This window comes from Centroberyx gerrardi, chromosome 20, assembly GCF_048128805.1.
Source record: "Centroberyx gerrardi isolate f3 chromosome 20, fCenGer3.hap1.cur.20231027, whole genome shotgun sequence".
In the NCBI taxonomy this organism is placed as follows: domain Eukaryota; kingdom Metazoa; phylum Chordata; class Actinopteri; order Beryciformes; family Berycidae; genus Centroberyx; species Centroberyx gerrardi.
The window spans coordinates 7,414,766-7,433,248 of record NC_136016.1 but is presented as its reverse complement, the minus strand read 5'-3'; the positions used below and the strand labels follow the sequence as shown (position 1 = coordinate 7,433,248).

Genomic DNA, 18,483 nt, shown 5'->3' with positions numbered 1-18,483 from the left:
CAATTCCAGCCATGAACGCGCATCGTGAGGCGCACCATTGATATCTTGATTTTTTAAAGGAAAGTTTTCTTGCGTATGCAGTTGTTCTCGACCCCAACTCTTGTTTCGTTTCTGACCGAAGCCAGATGAAAAGGCAAAGGAGCGTTAGGTGGCTGACACAATATGGCTGAGCCGCTGGGGCATCAGGGGGCGCTGGCCGGAGCTCCCCAAAGCGCCTGAATCCGCGCTTACTTTACTGTGGCTGGCAACTGATCAGAAGCCCGATAATGCCGAAAAACAGGGAGAAATTCAACCTGGACTCGTCCATCCACATGTCCAAGATGAATGTGATCATCCCGTTTTCACCAGATGTGCCCTGCGATAGCAATGGCCAGCGAATGTGGTGGGCATTCCTCGCCTCCTCGATGGTCACTTTCTTTGGGGGGCTCTTCATAATCCTGCTGTGGAGAACTCTCAAATACCTGTGGACTGTCTGCTGCCACTGTAACGCCAAAAAGAAGGTATGTCGATTTATTTTAGAGCCATCATACCAGAAATGACAGATTTATTGTAGGTTTTTTTATGCCAGCAAGTGCCTGACAATAATATGTCCAGCCGGTTTGATTTGTGAAATGGGCTGGTAATTAAATAGTTAAGATGCCATTATCAGAGGGCGCAGTGCATGACTTGGAATGAATGTGGTTTGCACCCTGATGGCTATTACCTGACTTAATGCCACATGCAGTAACAGTGGAATACAAAAGGCAATCTGCAAGGCAATCACTTTGCTCTTGGCCTATATTTACTAGTGATGGATAATTGTTTGGGTGGGTTCTATCATAAATAGTAGTAATAGCAATAAGCTCGTGACACCTGTTGTTAGATACATATTCCTTTAGGTCAATGTGAAAATGATCCATAAACAAGCCACGTGACAAAGGCTACAAATTATTTCCCCCCCATTAACTGTTTGCCACTTGAATTAGATTTTATTCATTATTTGTTATTTGAATATATGACTTACTTTTGGCATCAAATAGGTTGTAGCCTATTTTTAACATTAACACAGGAACATTATTATATCATAAGGGAGAATAATCCATGATTTTCTTGTTATAGTTATATACTTTTTCATCTACTTCCTATTTCCTTAATATATCTGTAGCTCTCTTCTTATTATGTTTATAGGTCTTTGGACACATACATTTTTCAGATTTGGACTTGCTGAGATGTTAACTTAAAGGAATATTTTAGATTCAGAGGCCTAACAGTGAAACAGTGAGATTCCTTTTCATGAGACTGATGTCAAATGAGTTAATTCATCGCCAGCATGTGACCAACCTGTTGCCTGGTAGTTGTCAAAAATGTCACCCTTAGCATTGTTTCCTATCATTAATTTACCGTCGTCTGCATATTCTGACGTATCATATTCCGAGGCCTTTACTTGCCACAGCGAGCTGCTCAGCACCATTTGTTTGACAGGCTTCCAACAGTCAGGAATAGTCGGTGCCTGTTCAGGACACACCAAGCCCGTCAGCTGCTGCTCCTACGTGGGTCAGACATTGTTGGATGGCCAAGAGACATTCTTTCACCACTGGTGTGTATCTCTGCCGCTCTGTGTGGAGGTTAACACTCATGCCATGACATAATCCCTCCAAATAATTTTCATAACGTTTAAGGCAGACTGCGAAATGGATCTCGGTGTACCACTAGATTTTCTGCTACTAAATTGTTATGACACCATCTGCCCAAGGCTGGCTGCAGTCCTGCATTTAAAAAACATTTTTAGTGATGCACTGGACAGCTTCTATTGTATTGAGCAGTGTTTTTAAGGTTTATATAGCAGTTTTCTGGGGATTTTTTTTCTTTTTTGATTAAAAGATTAAGTTTGTATCCTTCCTCCTATGCTGAAGGACAAAGAATGACTCTAGCTGATAATGGTGCCAGAGACGGAGCCCTCTCGCTATTCATCTCTTTACCTAATGCATGTGCATTCATCTCAGACAGACAAGCAGGATGGAAGGAGGGAAATGGCACAGGCTGCATCAGGGATGGCGCTGACCTTTGAAGGGAGACGTCTCTTTCATTTCCCTGTTTTGGCTGTACTTAGTTATAATATTTGCAAGAATCTCTCAGCTCGCACTCCATTTTTATTTACAAATTTTAGTGTATGGTGGAAATGGCTCAGATGTAGCAATAGTGAACCAGGCTGAGAAGAAGATGATGAGATTAGTCCTCTCCCACTTCCAAGTCCGTGGTCAAACAGTTCCGCCCGCCCTGTTTGTTTGTGAGTACCAGCAGCGCAGCAAGATTACGAAAGCGGTGGAAGTGTTTCTGTTCAGATATTGCCAAGGGAAACTGGTGAACTCCACCAACCTGTTGTGCTATCTCTCTGGGAGTCAGCCAGAGAAAGCTCATCCTCTCGCTTCCACTCTTTCCCTCCCCACCTTTTGCTCTGCTCTTGTGCATTTTGCAACTCCTGCCTCGTTGTCCTCCCTGCCTCTCTTCCTTATCCAAGAATCACCCTCCCTCCAGTGTCAGAAATGCAGTGTCAGGCGCATACGGTATGTGCCATATGAATCAGTTTTGTTTTTTTCTCGTTTTTTTTTGTTGTTGTTGCTAAGCAACTAGCAAGCAAAGTATTTCATTATAAGAGAAAATCTCCCTTATGCAATTGTCTAGGCTCTGAGATGTGGCAGGTTGTGTTGTAGGAACACCTCCCACCCCCTCCCAGTCTGTGCATGTCATTAGCATCTCAAACATGGAGCTTTTAGTGCATTGTTCATAGATGGGAGATGATAATCTGTTTCCTCCTTTTTTTCTGTTGTTTTCAGCTTGCTTTACCTCTGCTTGTTAGGCCGTGGAGCGTGGAGCGCTCCCTGCCTATGTCTCTGAGATTGATCCTCCATGCTGCGGCTCTGCCTTCCCAGTCTGTTTGACAATCGATGAAACTCATCGTTTGCGAGGTGCTGATGAATGACAGCTACTATCCGTCTGGGGGGGAAGAGAAACTGTGTTCATTGTAAATAGCATTGTACCGACAATGGGAGGCTGATAAGCCGTGGCAGCTTCTCCGTCATACTGCCTCGCAGCGTGCAAGTTCCATTGAAGGAGTGTTCTGTTTACCGTGGGCCGTTCAATCTATATTCAAGAGCGGCGCTAGGTATGAACGCACGCATTCCAGAGTCCACAGATCCAACAGTGCCTACTTTTCTTTCAGAACAGCAGTGCGCTACAAAAGAGAAAATTTGTAGTTTGCCAAGATATTGTATGCCGAAGGTGTTTAAAGAGAGGTATTGAGGCAGGTTATGCACAGCCATGGGCATGCTAATCAATGTGCACATCCTGTGGCAATGACTCAGTGTCCTTAGATGTGTCAGGTGCATGGGGGGTGGTGGGGGGAGGGAGGGGGGGGGGGGGGGGGGGGGGGAGAGGGTGTCTGCCTCCCAACCTCTGGATGAGGAATCAGATCCAGAGTCATTTAGGGAGAGAGACACCCTCACGGCACTTTTAAGAGCTGCCTGAAATATAATTATGAGACGAGCGCACACGATCGACCCAGCAGAGGGGTAATTATGAGTTGGAAAGTTGCGATAGCCGAGTGGCACTTTGCTTTCCTCTCTCTTTCTCTCACACACACGGACATGCTATAACAAGCGGAGCCAATATTAGTGATGCACAGCCTCAACTATCAGCTATTAAACCAATCAAAGCAGAAATGTGCGTTCTCTTTTTTTCCATTCTGTCGCCGGAACACAAAATAGCTCTTTGCTGCATGATTTTAAAAATTCAAGAGCCACAAAACCCACTTTGTTACAGTATCTGTTTCACTGCATTTGTGGCCAAGAGCACTTGAATGCGTGACACATTGTACTTAAGCAGGAACTTACAAGGCAGCATCATTTATTTAATGTATGGACACACAATCCTTTGCCAATTGTCTCAGTCCCATCAATTTGGCTACATCAGTCCTCTTATCACCACTGCGAAGAAGCATATATATTCCTTGTAGTGTCTGTTTAACTTGAAATGGTTGTGTAATTAGTGAAGTGAGTATTAGCCACTCGTATTGCATAATATAGCCAGTATGTTGCAGCTTGGCTGTCATTGCACCATCTGGGATCCAACAGGTCTCAGATTAACACAAATGTTAAACATCTTGATAGTGCCAGGGCCTGCTGGTGTTTTGTCAATCAGAAAGAGAAAAGATGCACCGGACTGTTGTAAGTAGTGAAAGTGTGATCTTTTTTTGTTTGTACGAAATATCCCTCATAATTACTGGCAAAAAAGTGAGTCATTATGCAGTAAAAAAAAACACCTCAGCACTGCACAGGTAGTCATTTTCACTACCACGACTAGCTGTCACACTACTTTACTGTAGCTTGCACTGTTCCACTATTTTGAATAGTTGATGACAATGTCCATCGTCGACAGGTGAGTCATTCATTAATAACACCACATGCTACTAGAGTCTAATTTTAGCATCTGATTTCACAGGACATTAATGCTCTCTCACCACGGTTCCATTTAACCATAGACTAGACTGGAGGCCCAGTTTGGTTGCCGTTTGATGTATGTAGTAGTGTAGATATTAACCAGGAAGGTCTAATGGGCAAATGATGGTGTTTATTTATCCAGTGGAGTATTGATTGGAAGGAGATGGGGCAAGTGCAATGCTCTGTTCATCTTTGAAGCATACCGTCCATATGCAATTAAGGAGCTAGAGATCACAGTTGCGAGCCTAGAATATATCAGGACTCGAGATTTGGATTTGTCCCTCCTCTAAGTTGTTCCTCCATAGAGAACGCCTTGATTCATTATTGAGATCCTGTGATTTATATTAATATATTTTTGAATAATTCAAGCACTTTTGCAGAAATTGTGTCACGAGCCACATGTTCTATTCTAGTTTAATGTACTTTGAGAAATTATTATGGTGGATCCAGAGAATAGGCTTATAATGTTGATCAATGGTCTCTGGTATCAGATGGAGTAGACTTAGGCTAGATAGTGAAATCTAAATTTAGAGGCTTAGGCGATTCATCAAAATGTCAAAGAGGAGATGTACTGCTGCAATGAGTACTTACACTGAGCTGGTGTCTATTATTAAAAGTTTAACTCGTTCATTTTCATTCCATTAAAATAAAATCCAACATTGTATTGCTCTTTGATGTGTATGCAGCATCGCAGAAGGTCCAGGCAGCTAAAACTAAGCTGAAACTGTTACCAAAATAAACATTGCCACAGCTGTCCATCAATTATAAAGTTCATCTGTCCTAATTATTTCTGAATCAATGTTTCATGCAAAGGGAGACCTAAGCAGAGATTTAAAATGCCCTGGGCCTCATTTAGCTTCTCGGGCACAACATATTTTTTTCTCATGACCAGATCCAAACCAGTGATTTTCTCTCATTTATCTCTCATATATCAAAAGCTCAATCTAATTTCTGTCCTTACCCGGGGTATGAATGCTCCGGATTTCTAATATTCTTTGAAGTTCTCTCACAGTGAAATCTAAGATGAAGTCAAAGAACATTTGTGTAAATGAGGCCCCACACCTTCACATGGAAGGTGCTTTACTGCATGTGACCCTAAGATGAAACCAGGCATCTGTCTCACAAGAGAATGTTTTCAAGACTAATTGGACAGAGGCATGTCATGTATCACCACTGGCCGTTTATCTTTGAACTTTGCCTTTACTGGCATTAAAAATTCATGGCAAATGTGTTTTCAAAGCACATTTTTAGATTTGGTCATTAAAGTGCTGGAGGATAACAGTGTGATGCCAATTAAGCCTACTTACCGGCCATCACTTCCCTCACCACAGCCAATGTTGCCTCATTCATCAGAACTGTGAAGTACACTGTTAGATACACTAATACAGGCACCGGGTCAAGTGTTGTATACATCGCATGTGTCAGTCAACAAGCAATGGAGCACTACCGTATGAATTATGGAAGTAGTTTCTGCCATTCTGATTGGTCAGAAATGCGTTCTTGCTGTCTTTCCCCATTAAGCACTATTGGATACTATGCTGACTGTGGTGAACAGGGAGGTAATTACATTGCTTTGAGGAAAACCTATCAGTACATGTATTGGCAACTGTTGTATAAAGCTACTGTCACATGCATTTCCTACCAATATGGTGCCTTACAAAAGTAAGGCATGAGTACATGAATTGCATCACTTTCGTATGCATAATCACAGCTAAACTACTGGATTACATGCATTATTATGGGAGAATCCTACCAAAATTTACTTGAAGGTTGTCATTCTGCAAATGCACACATTATCCTCAAATATCCTAAAATTAAAGATGTTTTTCTGTTGTTTTGATTATGATACCTCAAGATGAAGCCAAATGTAATCCTGTTTTGTCAACTGTCCCATACCTTTATCAAACTTATTTTTTCTCTAATTCTAGATGCTTAATGTAGGTATGGGAAAATGGCTCCACATTTTTTTTTCTTTCATACAGTGATAAAACTTAACATGGGTTGTATTCTCGTTGATTTTCAAAACTCATGCCTTCTCTTGTATTATTGCTAGAACAACATGTAGCCTAACTCCTGATTTAATCCCAATCGGCAAGAAATCGGTGTGGCCGGCTTCTCTGCTCTTACTTACTTGCAGTAGAAGGTTTGAACTTGGACAAATATGACTTAAGGACTCAACCACAAACAACTCACAGGAAGACTGAACAGACTTTATGGCTTTATGTTACTTTATAGCACTTAATAGTCATTCATAAGAGCGCTGAGTGACAAGGCAAACAGTATGTTCCTTTCCCTCGCAGTCTGTGACCCATGACCCGATCCACTTAGCCTGATCTCCTTAAGGGGATTCAAAATTGAGATTTGACTTAAAACGTTCCCTCTCTGGCTCTGCATTAAAGCCAAACTGACAAGATCTTTCCAAATAAAGTGATATAACCATGAATGTTGCAGTGGTTTGGTTCAAAAATTTAAAATAGCTGCTCCAAATGTGGCTATGTCACCCTTCTATCATGGTACAGTATATGCATTATGTTGTACACAAATCAAAACTACACTCATAGAAATACACAGCTGGATTGTGGGAAACACTAATGCAACTTCTGTCAGTCGGTTGCTTCTCATTTCTAAACGCAATTTCACAAAATATTCCTTTTCGTGTGCCTTGTTAGCTGCACTAGTTGCGTTGTAGCATCATGGACAACAAAGTGAAGAGCACATCTTATTAGAGCGTGATCAGGTTAGTGCTGAAGGTCTGTGGCCGGACTGTAGCACGTGTAACATGGTCTGCTGGTGGTCTGGTTGTCTCTGACTAATGGCCTCATACATGATTGAATTTCCCAGTGTGGGCAGCAATTTAGTAATGATGGAGATGTTATTATATGTGTGTGGAATAGAGGTGAGCACCAATATGGGTTTCCTGTATCTATATCTGTTCTGATGAAGACCACAATTTTAAGTACAGATGCGCTCAACAATAGCTATAGCAAACAGTCCTTATCTAACACATGCTGACTATCATGCTGATTATAGAGTCCACTTCAATTAATCATAACTCTCTACTAACTGTAATGTTATTTCACATGGCAATTTCTATAGCTTTCAATGTGGTCTGTTTGCCTATTTCTCTCCTAAAAGTCAATCTATAATCTAACATTTTGCATACAAATTAGATCATTGTTCTTGTTCTTCTGCTTCTGTTAACTGTAAAAATTGGTAAAAAATATCATTGTATTGATAATGATATTGCTAAGCAGCCCACTTTCCACCTTCTGTCTTTCCATTTTGCTAGTTGTCTTTGCACTGTGAGCAGTACTCGTGAGCAGAAACTACCTTCGTGGGAGTCACGTGTTCATAAAACATCCCGCTATGTGCAAACAATTGCGAGGTGTGACAAATATCTCGGCACCCTTTTCTGTTTCTAAACTGGTAGGTTCATTCAGTATAGGTGCCATATCAAATTAGTGCCTCTCACTTGGAATAGATGAATTGTAAACTGGGTTTACCATCTGGGCAAGTGGTAAGAACTGCCCTTGTTCCAATTTACTGAGTTCATTCACAGCTATAATTACCCTTTGAATGCCCACACCCATAATGGCATAATGATGCAGTAGCTGACAGTGCATGCTCAGTGTAGCATGAGCAAGCTCACTGTTGCTTCATTTCTTATTTTGTAAAAGAACAGACAGTCAACTGTAGTATTGGGCATTCATAAGAAAGTAAGGAAACAGTGCATGCTCATTGTAGCATGAGGAAGCTTATTGTTGTCTCATTTCTTATTTTGTAAAAGAACAGATAGTCGACTGTAGTATTGTGCATTCATAAGAAAGTAAGGAAACAGTGCATGCTCATTGTAGCATGAGGAAGCTTATTGTTGTCTCATTTATTATTTTGTAAAAGAACAGATAGTCAACTGTAGTATTGTGCATTCATAAGAAAGTAAGGAAACACTTATAAAACAGTCAAAATCCAGATCTTTGGTATAAAAGTACAACGCATTTGACTTGGTCTATACTCTTTGCTTTGGATATTAAAGATATATATTCCACCCACAGTAATTTGACATGATGTCAAATACAGTGCAAAAAGAGCAGATGAACAGGCACAATACCATTCAGACATAAATAACAGTGTGTATACATTCATAGAGACAGCTGTAGTTAGCGGTGTACCTGGTCTAGATTGTAGTGAGACTCTTGCTGAAGTGCAGAAGTATCAAGGTATCGGTGTGGTGTGTGATGCCATTAATAGACAGTGAATAACATTGTTGGCTGAGCAACACTTAAAAATATGAATGCCATGCTGAAAACATTGTTAGGTAACAGTGAAGGCTCTGCAGAGGCTCGTGGTTCCCATCGGGCCTTCTCCTTAAATCAGCCTGCTGTCAAGAGGATGTCCTCGCTGTCCAAGCCCCCGACCGTTTACCCCATAGTCATGTTGTGTGTGTGTGTTGCCGACCATCTTCACTCATTCATTCATTCCCCGCATTGTGTGAGTGCCATTTCAGCAGTGCTGCGCCGCTTCCAGCCTTTCCAAAGATTTATGGTGGAGTGGAAGCGCAGCACATGCTCCACGGTTACATGCCAGGAGTTCTTTTAAGCCGGACGCCCTATCTCAGGACACACAATGCCCCCGGTGCATCTTGGGAACGGCGCATGTTGAAATCCGGGACGTAAACACTACAACAAAAAAGACAGCTGTAAAAGTGCACATTGATCGGAGCCCGGCTGTTGGAAGATGGCACACATTCTAATGGACCCCAGCAGCACTGTAACATATTCAGACTAATCCTCCAGTTGGCCAAGACAAAGGTTGGCCCAACCAGTCATCCCCTCCCCTCATGCAGCCAATTTCCCCTTCTTATCAATGAGTTATGTCTCCCTCTCCCCCCCCCCGGCTCTCTGGTAGCTATGTAAACCGCATCCAGCAATCCCATGTGACGGGCAGAGCTGCTGGAGAAAGGACCTCGGAGAGAGAGTGATGTGTGACACCATTAACGTGGAAGAGGAGTAGGGTGTCATGGGGTAAAGAGGCCGGGCCGCGTTGGCCCTGGAGGTGCCCGGCTGTGGGGAGTTTCATCAGGGAGCGCGGCTAACCTCTGCATCCTGTCTCGATTTCCTGCTCTGTGAATCATGCCAGTCCCAGCAGACAGACAGGCAGGCAGGCAGGCAGGCAGGCAGGCAGGCAGCCCACTCAGTGGAGCAGAAACACCAGGAGCTCAGTGGCTGCCATGGATACACTCTCTCTCTCTCTCTCTCTATCTCTCTCTCCCTCTCTCTCTCTCTCTCCCCCTCTGTATATGTACTGTATGCATGAGTGTGCATGTGTGCGTGGTTCCCTTGCAACCCTTGAACCTGGACGTTGCATCAAGAGTGTTGTATTTGTGATGTCGCCCTTAAAGTGGTAATCTGTGAGTTTTTTATTTTTTTATTTTGACGACATCTTTGTTGCTCAGCGCCCATTGCTGTGGTGTTTCTGCACTGCGCTTCCCAGAGATCACCTGTCAATCAAACAGTGTGTCCAGTACTGTGACGTCTTTTTCCCTGGTTTTTCTGTTGAGTTTCTGTAGGTGGCGCTCTTTTCTTTGTCTGTTCAGCCATGGTGGCTATCGCTGCTCATGCTAACTACCCAGTTCTTCTTCTGTTTATTCCAAACAAACCGCTGTTGATGCTGGAAATGTAAAAAGTACCATATGAATTATGGATGGAATGTAAAACACATCAAATTTTTCCCAGGAAGGACCGAGCATACACCGGGTGATTAGAAATGCAAATGCAAAAGCTTTCATGAACTGTCTACTGGTTGAATCACTGTTGTGTTATATGAGTTAGCATTAGAGAGTAGCAAAACAGACATTTGTATATATGAAAAAGTGGAGGATTATTACTTTAAAAGTGTTCATTAAGAGTGCGATGCTGCCCTACTTGGAGATAGTCTCCAACAAGATCATTTACTGTCTGATACTGACATGTCTTATGTCACTGTCTGTATTCTTTCAGGATGTCCATCGGATCACCACGGGTGATGGCATCAAGCGTGCCGACAAGGACGACCCGGCGGCCAGCGAGGTGGGCTGGATGACCTCGGTTAAAGACTGGGCGGGGGTCATGATATCTGCTCAGACGCTGACGGGCCGAGTCCTGGTGAGTTCACGCTCGGTCGTCACCCCCCTGCTTAACCGCTCCATTGACAGGTCGGGCTGCGCCTGCGCGTCGACAGCCGTCTGTCAAGATGGCAACAAGATGAAGCGTGGCAGCCGATCATGATTACCCCCGAACTTCCTCGTGACAGCTAGATACTCTGGTTGAACTCCTCCATGAGGGGGGGGGGGGGCCTCGTGAGAAATATCTGTTGTTTGTAGGACGGGCCAGACACCCTGCTGAGGAGGAGCTTGTAATTGACATCTCACATCTGAAAAAGTACAAAATATCACGAGCAGGCAGGGTCTGCTTCTGCCCGATGCATAAATATACCGTTTTGAAGCTCATATCTTGGTCGCTCATCTCCCAGACAGCGGAGCAGAGACATCAAAACAAAAGCCAGGGCAACAAAGAGGAGGATTTGAAGAGCGTATTAAGGCAGTACGCCCTGTAATGCCCTTAGCCATCAGAGAGAAATAGAGAGCTAAGGACAGAGAGAGGGGACACAGTTTACCAATTGCATTTGGTCAGCGGAAACGGTTACCATGGTGCCTCCTCTGTCTGTCTGTTGACAAAGTCACGTGGGGAGCACATGCTTGTTTTTTTGGCCACATGTTATCCTCATTATATTGTGCGGCGGGATTAAATCAAGGCATGAGATTAGCGGATCCTCATTGCGCTGTAACCTGTCCCGCTCGGCGGCGGCTGTGCTGCCAGTGGGGTGAGGGGATCTCTAGTCAAGGACAATCCCCTCGCGAGGTGCAGGAGCACAGCGTGGCCCGAGCCGCTTGGCAGGGTGGAGATGCTGATATATGTTTTGAGAGAGTTTGATGATTTGGCTATAAGTGCTTAGCAAAGCTAGTTTAGGGGCGAGGAGTAATGAAATGAAGTGGCGTGAGTGGGAGTGCCATGCCAAGGCTTGCCGCAGTGCTGAGGGCGTTATGCCCCCTCCCACTCCCACCCACCCCCCTAAAAATGTAGTGCAACATCTCCAGCTGGCTCAGTGTGTGACGGTTGTTAATCATGGATGTTGGGCAGCCCGTCTGAGAAAAAAAAGTGACAAAAAAGGGCCGTTGATCATAAAGATGTTCATGGTGACAGTTGCATTTAGATAAACTGTGCATTCTGTCTGTGGTGGTTGTGAACAGAGAAAGATTTTGCTTTTATTTTTCTCCCAGTATGACAAGGACACCTCAGCTTCAATCATAAAACAGCTTCAATCATAAAAGAATGTGTAGAAATAGTAGTATTTATATGATAATGCTCCTTGTCATTTAAGAATCCAGGGGTTTTTGTTTTTGATACAGACTGTATTCAATGCTGACCTAGTCCCTCCAATACCTCCCCTATAGTCAAGATATTGGCCTATCAAGTATAGTGCAACCCCCTTGAAAACTACTTACCGACCATACTGGAACCAATGTAAGACCTTCAGATTACGCAGCAGAATGTTTTGACACACAAACAAGGATGTCAAGGAACTGTTTTAAGGGTCTTATTTAAAGAGGCCTAAGGTGAACCTGGGATATAAATCAGTGTGAGGTCCAAATGTCTTTTATAGTGAGTCTAAACTCCTCTATGGAGGCTAGGACTCACCCTTTAATGAAATAACTGCACAATACAAAGATTAAAAGAATACAATATGAACCTAAATACCCTTCTCTAGGTTTGCTGCCTTAGTAGAATATAAAAAGAAAACTTGCACACAATGGTTTTCTCTTGAAGGGTGAATGAAGAATCAAAAATACAAAAATGAAAAGTAAAAAGAAAAACAGTCTGCAAATGCTTTAAAAAGTGTCTAAGACATCTCTCTCTGCCCCTACAAAAGGCTCTCTTGTCCTAAACTCTATATTCTTCTTCTATCTTTTTAATACAGAAGCTTTCTCCCTGAGCCACAGGTTCCTCCTTTCCTATTCCACTTCCCTAGGTTAGAAAACAGCCTAAAGATTTATATCTCCTCCTGTCTGTCCTCAACTGGTCGCACACACACAGTTAGAAAGATTTACATCTTTTCCTCTTTTCTCAGCCAGCCCGAGATGACTAAGCAAGATTATATCTATCTTATATCAACTGGGCCTACATGTCTGGCTCTATTTATACACGATTCTTGGTTACATAGGTTACAGTTTCTACTTTTTCTCTACGTTTTCTTACCAATTGAACAATCCTAGTCATCAATATTTGACTTGTTTTCAAGCTGTCAGTTCAGCTAATTGGTTTCCTATGTTGTCATCTCGGCCATTGCCTGTATAATTCACTGAACTGTCTTATTTTATTCCATATGTTTTTTTCATATCTTTTCCCTCACATTGAACATATCCCGGGCCGTCTGAACCTGGAGGGCGCACAGCCAGTCTCTTGTCTCTGTACTTATATTTATCAGGCACAGTTCCGGTTAGCCTCACAAGACCAAGAAACTGAATTGAAGAAAAAAAAAAACCCAACAACCTGCACTCAACTTGTGCTAAAAACAGCACTTTTTTTTTTTTCTTCCTTCCTGCAAATGTCATGTGAAACTTTGATGACTCAAGCTGAGCTCAGGGGTGCGACGCTATGATTGACAGCCATTCGCTCACTCGCGCTGCGCTGGGGGCTCGTTCCCACGGCGAGTTTCTATTAGTGCGTCTTCAGCGCAGACGCTAGTGACAGTTAATGGTGACGGTGACATAAGAGTGACACTGCAAGTTAAGAGCATGAGATCAGCTTGACTTCCATCCTGTGCTTCCCCTTGTTTTTCACTGTCAACCACATGCTGTCTGTGGGCATTTGGCAAACACTGTCACTAAGATGATGACGTGACCCACACACACACACACACACACATACACACCCACACACACCTTAACTCCGACCCCATATTTCCTTGTTAAATAGTCACAAGTCATCTAATTTTCCGCTTTCAGCCAGTACATGTATGTGCCTTTGCGATGGTGTGTGTGTTTGTGTGTTCGTGTGTGGGTGTGTGTGTGTGTGTGTGCATATAGTGGCTCAACTGCTCCATCTCAATGATGGCTCCGCACACAACTGTTTAGTGAGCGCTCGTCTGTAACCATGGCAACTGCAGCTTACCTAAGCATGGCAGATGTGTGTATTCCATGTCAGCTTGTTTAGAGTGGGGGGGGGGGCATATTAAAGCCTATTTCTAGGCCGTCTGAGAGGGTATTTTAGTTAGGGTGTAAGAGAATGGCATAGTTTAAATGGAAGGCTGTATGTGTGTGTGTGTGCTCTCACGTATTTGTCCATGTTATGTTGTTCAGTAGGGATGAGCTGTTTTTTTTTAGATTCCCTCCCACTGTCCCACATCTTCTGTTGGCTCTTTCACTCCCTCTTTAAAATTGTTCCTTTTTGTAAGCAGCCTGTTTGAAACAAGAACATTCTACAACAGCTTACTACTCAAGGATATTATTCTTTCCCTGTGTTATACTTGCAGACTTCATCATGGAAGGCCACTAGATACTAAAGCGTTTGGCTCTTCACAGTGCGAGACACTGTGGGCTTTTTTTTTTGCCCTTGTTAGATAGTTGAAGGTAGAGAGAAACCGGAAAGACGGAGAGAGAGAGAGAGAGTTTCGCCTACTAAATGTGCTGTAATTATGAAGAGGTAGATGTAGATGAAGTCAAGGAGATGGGTGCAGTAAGGACCTTTAAGCCAAAACAATTGAGACAGGGATTGCACAAAAAGGGCGTGCAACTTAATATTAACAGAATGCAATCTCAAGTCATTGGTTGCTTATTTACAGACTATTCAATAGATCTAACATTTCCTCATGTTATGAGGAAAAACACTGTTGAACATAAATTGGAAAAAAACCTTCACGTGTGATGACAAACCTTAACGCAAACTTTCTGGGAAAGAAAAAATTGAGTGAAAATGCTTTTTAAAGTCAAAATCGAGATAAAAGAGAACATTTCTATTGAGGATTTTGGCTCTATTTGCCCCATAAAGACAGGGTGTGACATGCAGCAAAGGTCAGGAGCTGGTTAATGTTTAAAGTACATGGCATGAGCCTCAACCTCATCATCCCAAGTCATGTTTTATCATTTTACTGGAAATAATTTTTTTTCTCCGTATGCTGAGCTGAAATTAGGGGAGAATGACCACAATTGCAGCTATGACACGTTGTCCCATAGTGATCCTCGGTGCGGTCGTCCACTCGTCCGGTGTTAAATGTTCAGCGCGAGCAGAACGTGTGTTTACCTCAGACGGTTGTTGAGTGATAAACAGGTGCAGGCGGCCCTGTGGAAGCTCCGGAGGCTCTTTGTTCATTTGCTGGGCTGCCCTTGCATCTTAGCAGATTGTAAAAGATCAAATGTTGCTTTTAGGGCTATTTGATTACCGGGGAGGACACTTCCCGACGACCTTTTCGGTCTGTAAGAGCTTATCTGTCGGAGATCAGCGCTCTCCTCTCTGTGCGCTCAGATGGAACAGAAATGCCCCGGCCTCGTGTTCTGTACGTTCTAATTTCAGGTCAGCGGCAGCAGCAGCAGGCTGTATGTAAAGACAGGGTTTCCCCAGATTGGGGACACAGAAAGATCCCATCTGTCAGTTTATGCATTATTACATTTCCCCTCTCCCTGGCTCAATGCAAAGAGTCACTTTTGCAGCCGTGACAGAAGCCCCCCCCCCCCCCCCCTCACACACCCCCTATTCATCAAGCGATGTCATCACATTACTGTTTGCTCGCGTCAAATCAAACAAACTCGCTTTGGGGCCGAACAGGTGGCTGCCGCTCGTACCTGTGCCAAGAAATAAACTCGGCGGGTCTCCTGTAATGTCATGCATCTAGTTCCCTGTTTAATCAATCTTATTTCCCTTTTAGGATGTAATCATCAAGACGGCGAGACGTAAGATGGCGAGTGTGTGATTTTTGCCCATAGTGCTAGGGGAATGTATTTTTGGGGGAGAATGTGATTTCTCTCCTATGATGGGCCCCCGCTGAGTGACATTTAGCCCTCCTGGGTCTGGTTCTGGAGGTCCACAGGGGGTGCTGGGACGTCACATAGCTATTATTCTGGCCGGCGAAAGGTTTTCTATTAATGGAAGCGTGGAGCTGCCCTCTGGCTCTAGTCTGCATGGCGGACCGTTTGCAGCGCATGCCCCCTAACCCCAATCCCAGTCGGAGTCAGTCGTGGATGGATTGTCTCAGATTGTTAAGCATTGTGGCTTCAACAATGTGCAAGAAGCGCTGAACAGACTTAGAGGTTACACTGCAAAAAACGTCTATCTTCACAAGTCATTTAGTCGCATATTCAGCCTTCAGATCTTATTTTTCTTAAACCAAGAGAAAAATTCAGTCAATGAGGTGAGATAACTCCACTTGTTTCCAATGCAGTTTCAGGAATTTTCTAGAAATGAGTGTCAATATCTTGAAACAAGTTAGAAAAAGGCAGATTGCTGCACTGCTATCAAGAAAATGACACTTGATTCTGCAAAATTCTTGTTCTTCAACAAGTTGATTTGCATGGAAAGTTGAAATTATCTAATGCTATTGGCAGTTTTTTTTTCACTTATTTCAAGAAAATTATGATTTCAGGACTCAATAATAGACTAAATGACTTGTTAAGATGAAGATTTTATGCAGTGCATCATCACCTAGTGAGACGTTACTGTCACACAAAACACGCTCACGATCCAAAGGCGTCTAGGATTACCGGGGTCAGTATGTGGAAGACAGGGCAATGGAGTCATCTTTTGGTGCGACCGCTGTTGTCTGGCTTTTATGTCGCCCAGGAGCAGCCGCGGGGAAGCGTGGCCCTCGGAACAAAATTATAGGTGGAACCAGAAGGGCGTTTTCATCAGGCGGACAAACTCCCCTCCGCCTCCTCTGAGAGCCTCGGTGAGCAGCGGCAGTAGTAGCACTACAAGGAAAAGCTTTTTGTCTGATGAGAGAGAATGAGGGAGCGGGAGAGAGAGGGAGGGGAGGGGGGAGAGAGAGAGAGAGAGAGAGAGTAAACACTTTTGTGAGAACTTGCTCTGTTCTTTCAGAGGCGATTATGGCACTGCAGCAGCGACGTCCAATGTGCCATTCAGAAGTGATGGAGGCACTTAGCTATTACATGACTGAGAATGCGGCTGAGTGCTGCTTTATCACCGTATATTTTCTGTGGCGTTCCGCTCGGCGTTCAAGGACCTGCCGTTCAAACAGCGCTCGCATGCCCTTTCCAGGCCGCTGAGACATGCCCAGTTGATTCTTGGCTCCGGTTCGGGACAACAGCGTTGGCATATGTAATGGATATCTGGCCGATGCCGCCGACGTGCCCACGGCCTTGTGGCAGAGACGGGGGGACTGTGTGCCACCTGTGGCCTATGGTGCCGGTGGGATCGGGAGGGTGTGTGTGTGTGTGTGTGTGTGTGTGACTTTCACCTCTCCCGGTGCCTCCTGCAACGGAGTGAATAAAGCGCCAGCGCCACCAGTCTTTCTTGCCTGCCCCGCAGCCCGCCGCTATTTTTGGGTGACAGCAGCTGCCAGGCCTGTTCTGTCAGGGCCTCGCAGGAGGAGACAATGCCATGTGGGACCTCAGTCATTTTGTTGCTGTTACCGTCCCTAGTCAAATAAGTTACGTCTATATACACATGTGATATCTTAATCCAAAGTTACATACAATTCAAACCGGTTTCTTCACCTGAATGGGAACTATGATATTGTCTTTGTTATTGTTGGCTTGCTCATGCACACATATATTTGCCCTCAGTCCTAAAGTACGTTCTCATACACGCAGACACATTTGAGTGATCTATTGCCTTGATACGTTCATTCTAGGTCGTCCGGACCGGCGGCCATCTGCACCTGCAGAGTCTACAGGTTGAGAGTCACTTGATCCTTAACTCCCCGCGTTCCCGGGGCCAAACCCTTGCAGCGTCACGTCACTCGTTCGGGACGCCAGCGTGTATCAGGTGTGATAATTACCGTCCCCCCGGGGGCAGGCGAAGGAGGCATTTCTAATTTGGAGCGCCGCCGCATTCGGCGGCCACATTTTCAGCGGGATCTCATTTGGCACAAACAATCAGGGGGAATATAATTAGCGCGGTGGGGTAGCATGATATTCTGAGAGCGAGAAAAACAGCGGAGGAGAGGTTCGCGGTAGTGTTCTTCTTCTCCGCCCCCCGAAAATCCAATTCATTTGCTGTGTTTTGGTGTGAAATTCTCAAGCGTCACGAATTTGGCTCTCCAGATTTCATTAAAAATCGCTCCCCACTCGATGACCCAGCATTCTTTGCCTTATCATCTGATGTAGTCTTCGAAACTCACCACAAGCTTCCATTCACTCTTATAGGGAAGGCGGCCACTCAGACACGGAAGAGGTATAAATGAGGTAGCTCTTGATTTTGCAGCTGGCACTTTACTTTATGCCGGCACTTTACATCAAACAAGGCATAGCTTTCCCTTGGCAGGTTCAGTTTAATTAATTAAGACATCCACTTACAGAAAATGAATATTTGGAGGTTAATAGATGTCATTGCAATATTCTGGTCACGCGACGGTATATAACTTTGAAAGTTCACTTTAAGGTCATCTCTGGTTCTGTGTGGTTAATTGCAATCAAATGGTGTCCAACTGCGGTAAATAAATCTCATTTCATTTATTAATTAAACATTTCCATCAGAGCCTGTGGAACTGTAGTGATTTTCCTCTTGCTTCCTATGTGTTCCTCAACACTTCCTCCATGCTTTTACCCCGGACACCTCATCACTCTTAACACCCACATGCTGTGCATCCAGTGCGACCGTTCGCCTTGACCCCTACGGATACACGCGGCTACTATATTTGTGTCCAGCTCCCAAGAAACAGAACATGATTTACATTTTAACACACGATGGGAATTTCCATTTCCATTGTTAGCAGAGGGCACAGGTTCCCTCTCTCAGTAAGT

The 18,483-nt window shown here is 44.0% G+C and overlaps 1 protein-coding gene across 1 annotated transcript in view; it reads left to right on the top strand.

Annotated features, from left to right (window-relative positions):
• Positions 1–264: 264 nt before the first annotated feature.
• The window catches only part of LOC139918500 (calcium-activated potassium channel subunit alpha-1), a 76,407-nt gene continuing 58,188 nt past the window's right edge, over positions 265–18,483 (top strand). The window contains exons 1-2 of the mRNA XM_071907905.2: positions 265–500; positions 10,472–10,615. Of these exons, the coding sequence (XP_071764006.1) occupies positions 267–500; positions 10,472–10,615 (378 nt within the window). The 5' untranslated portion in view covers positions 265–266. The remainder of the gene's footprint in view (positions 501–10,471; positions 10,616–18,483) is intronic.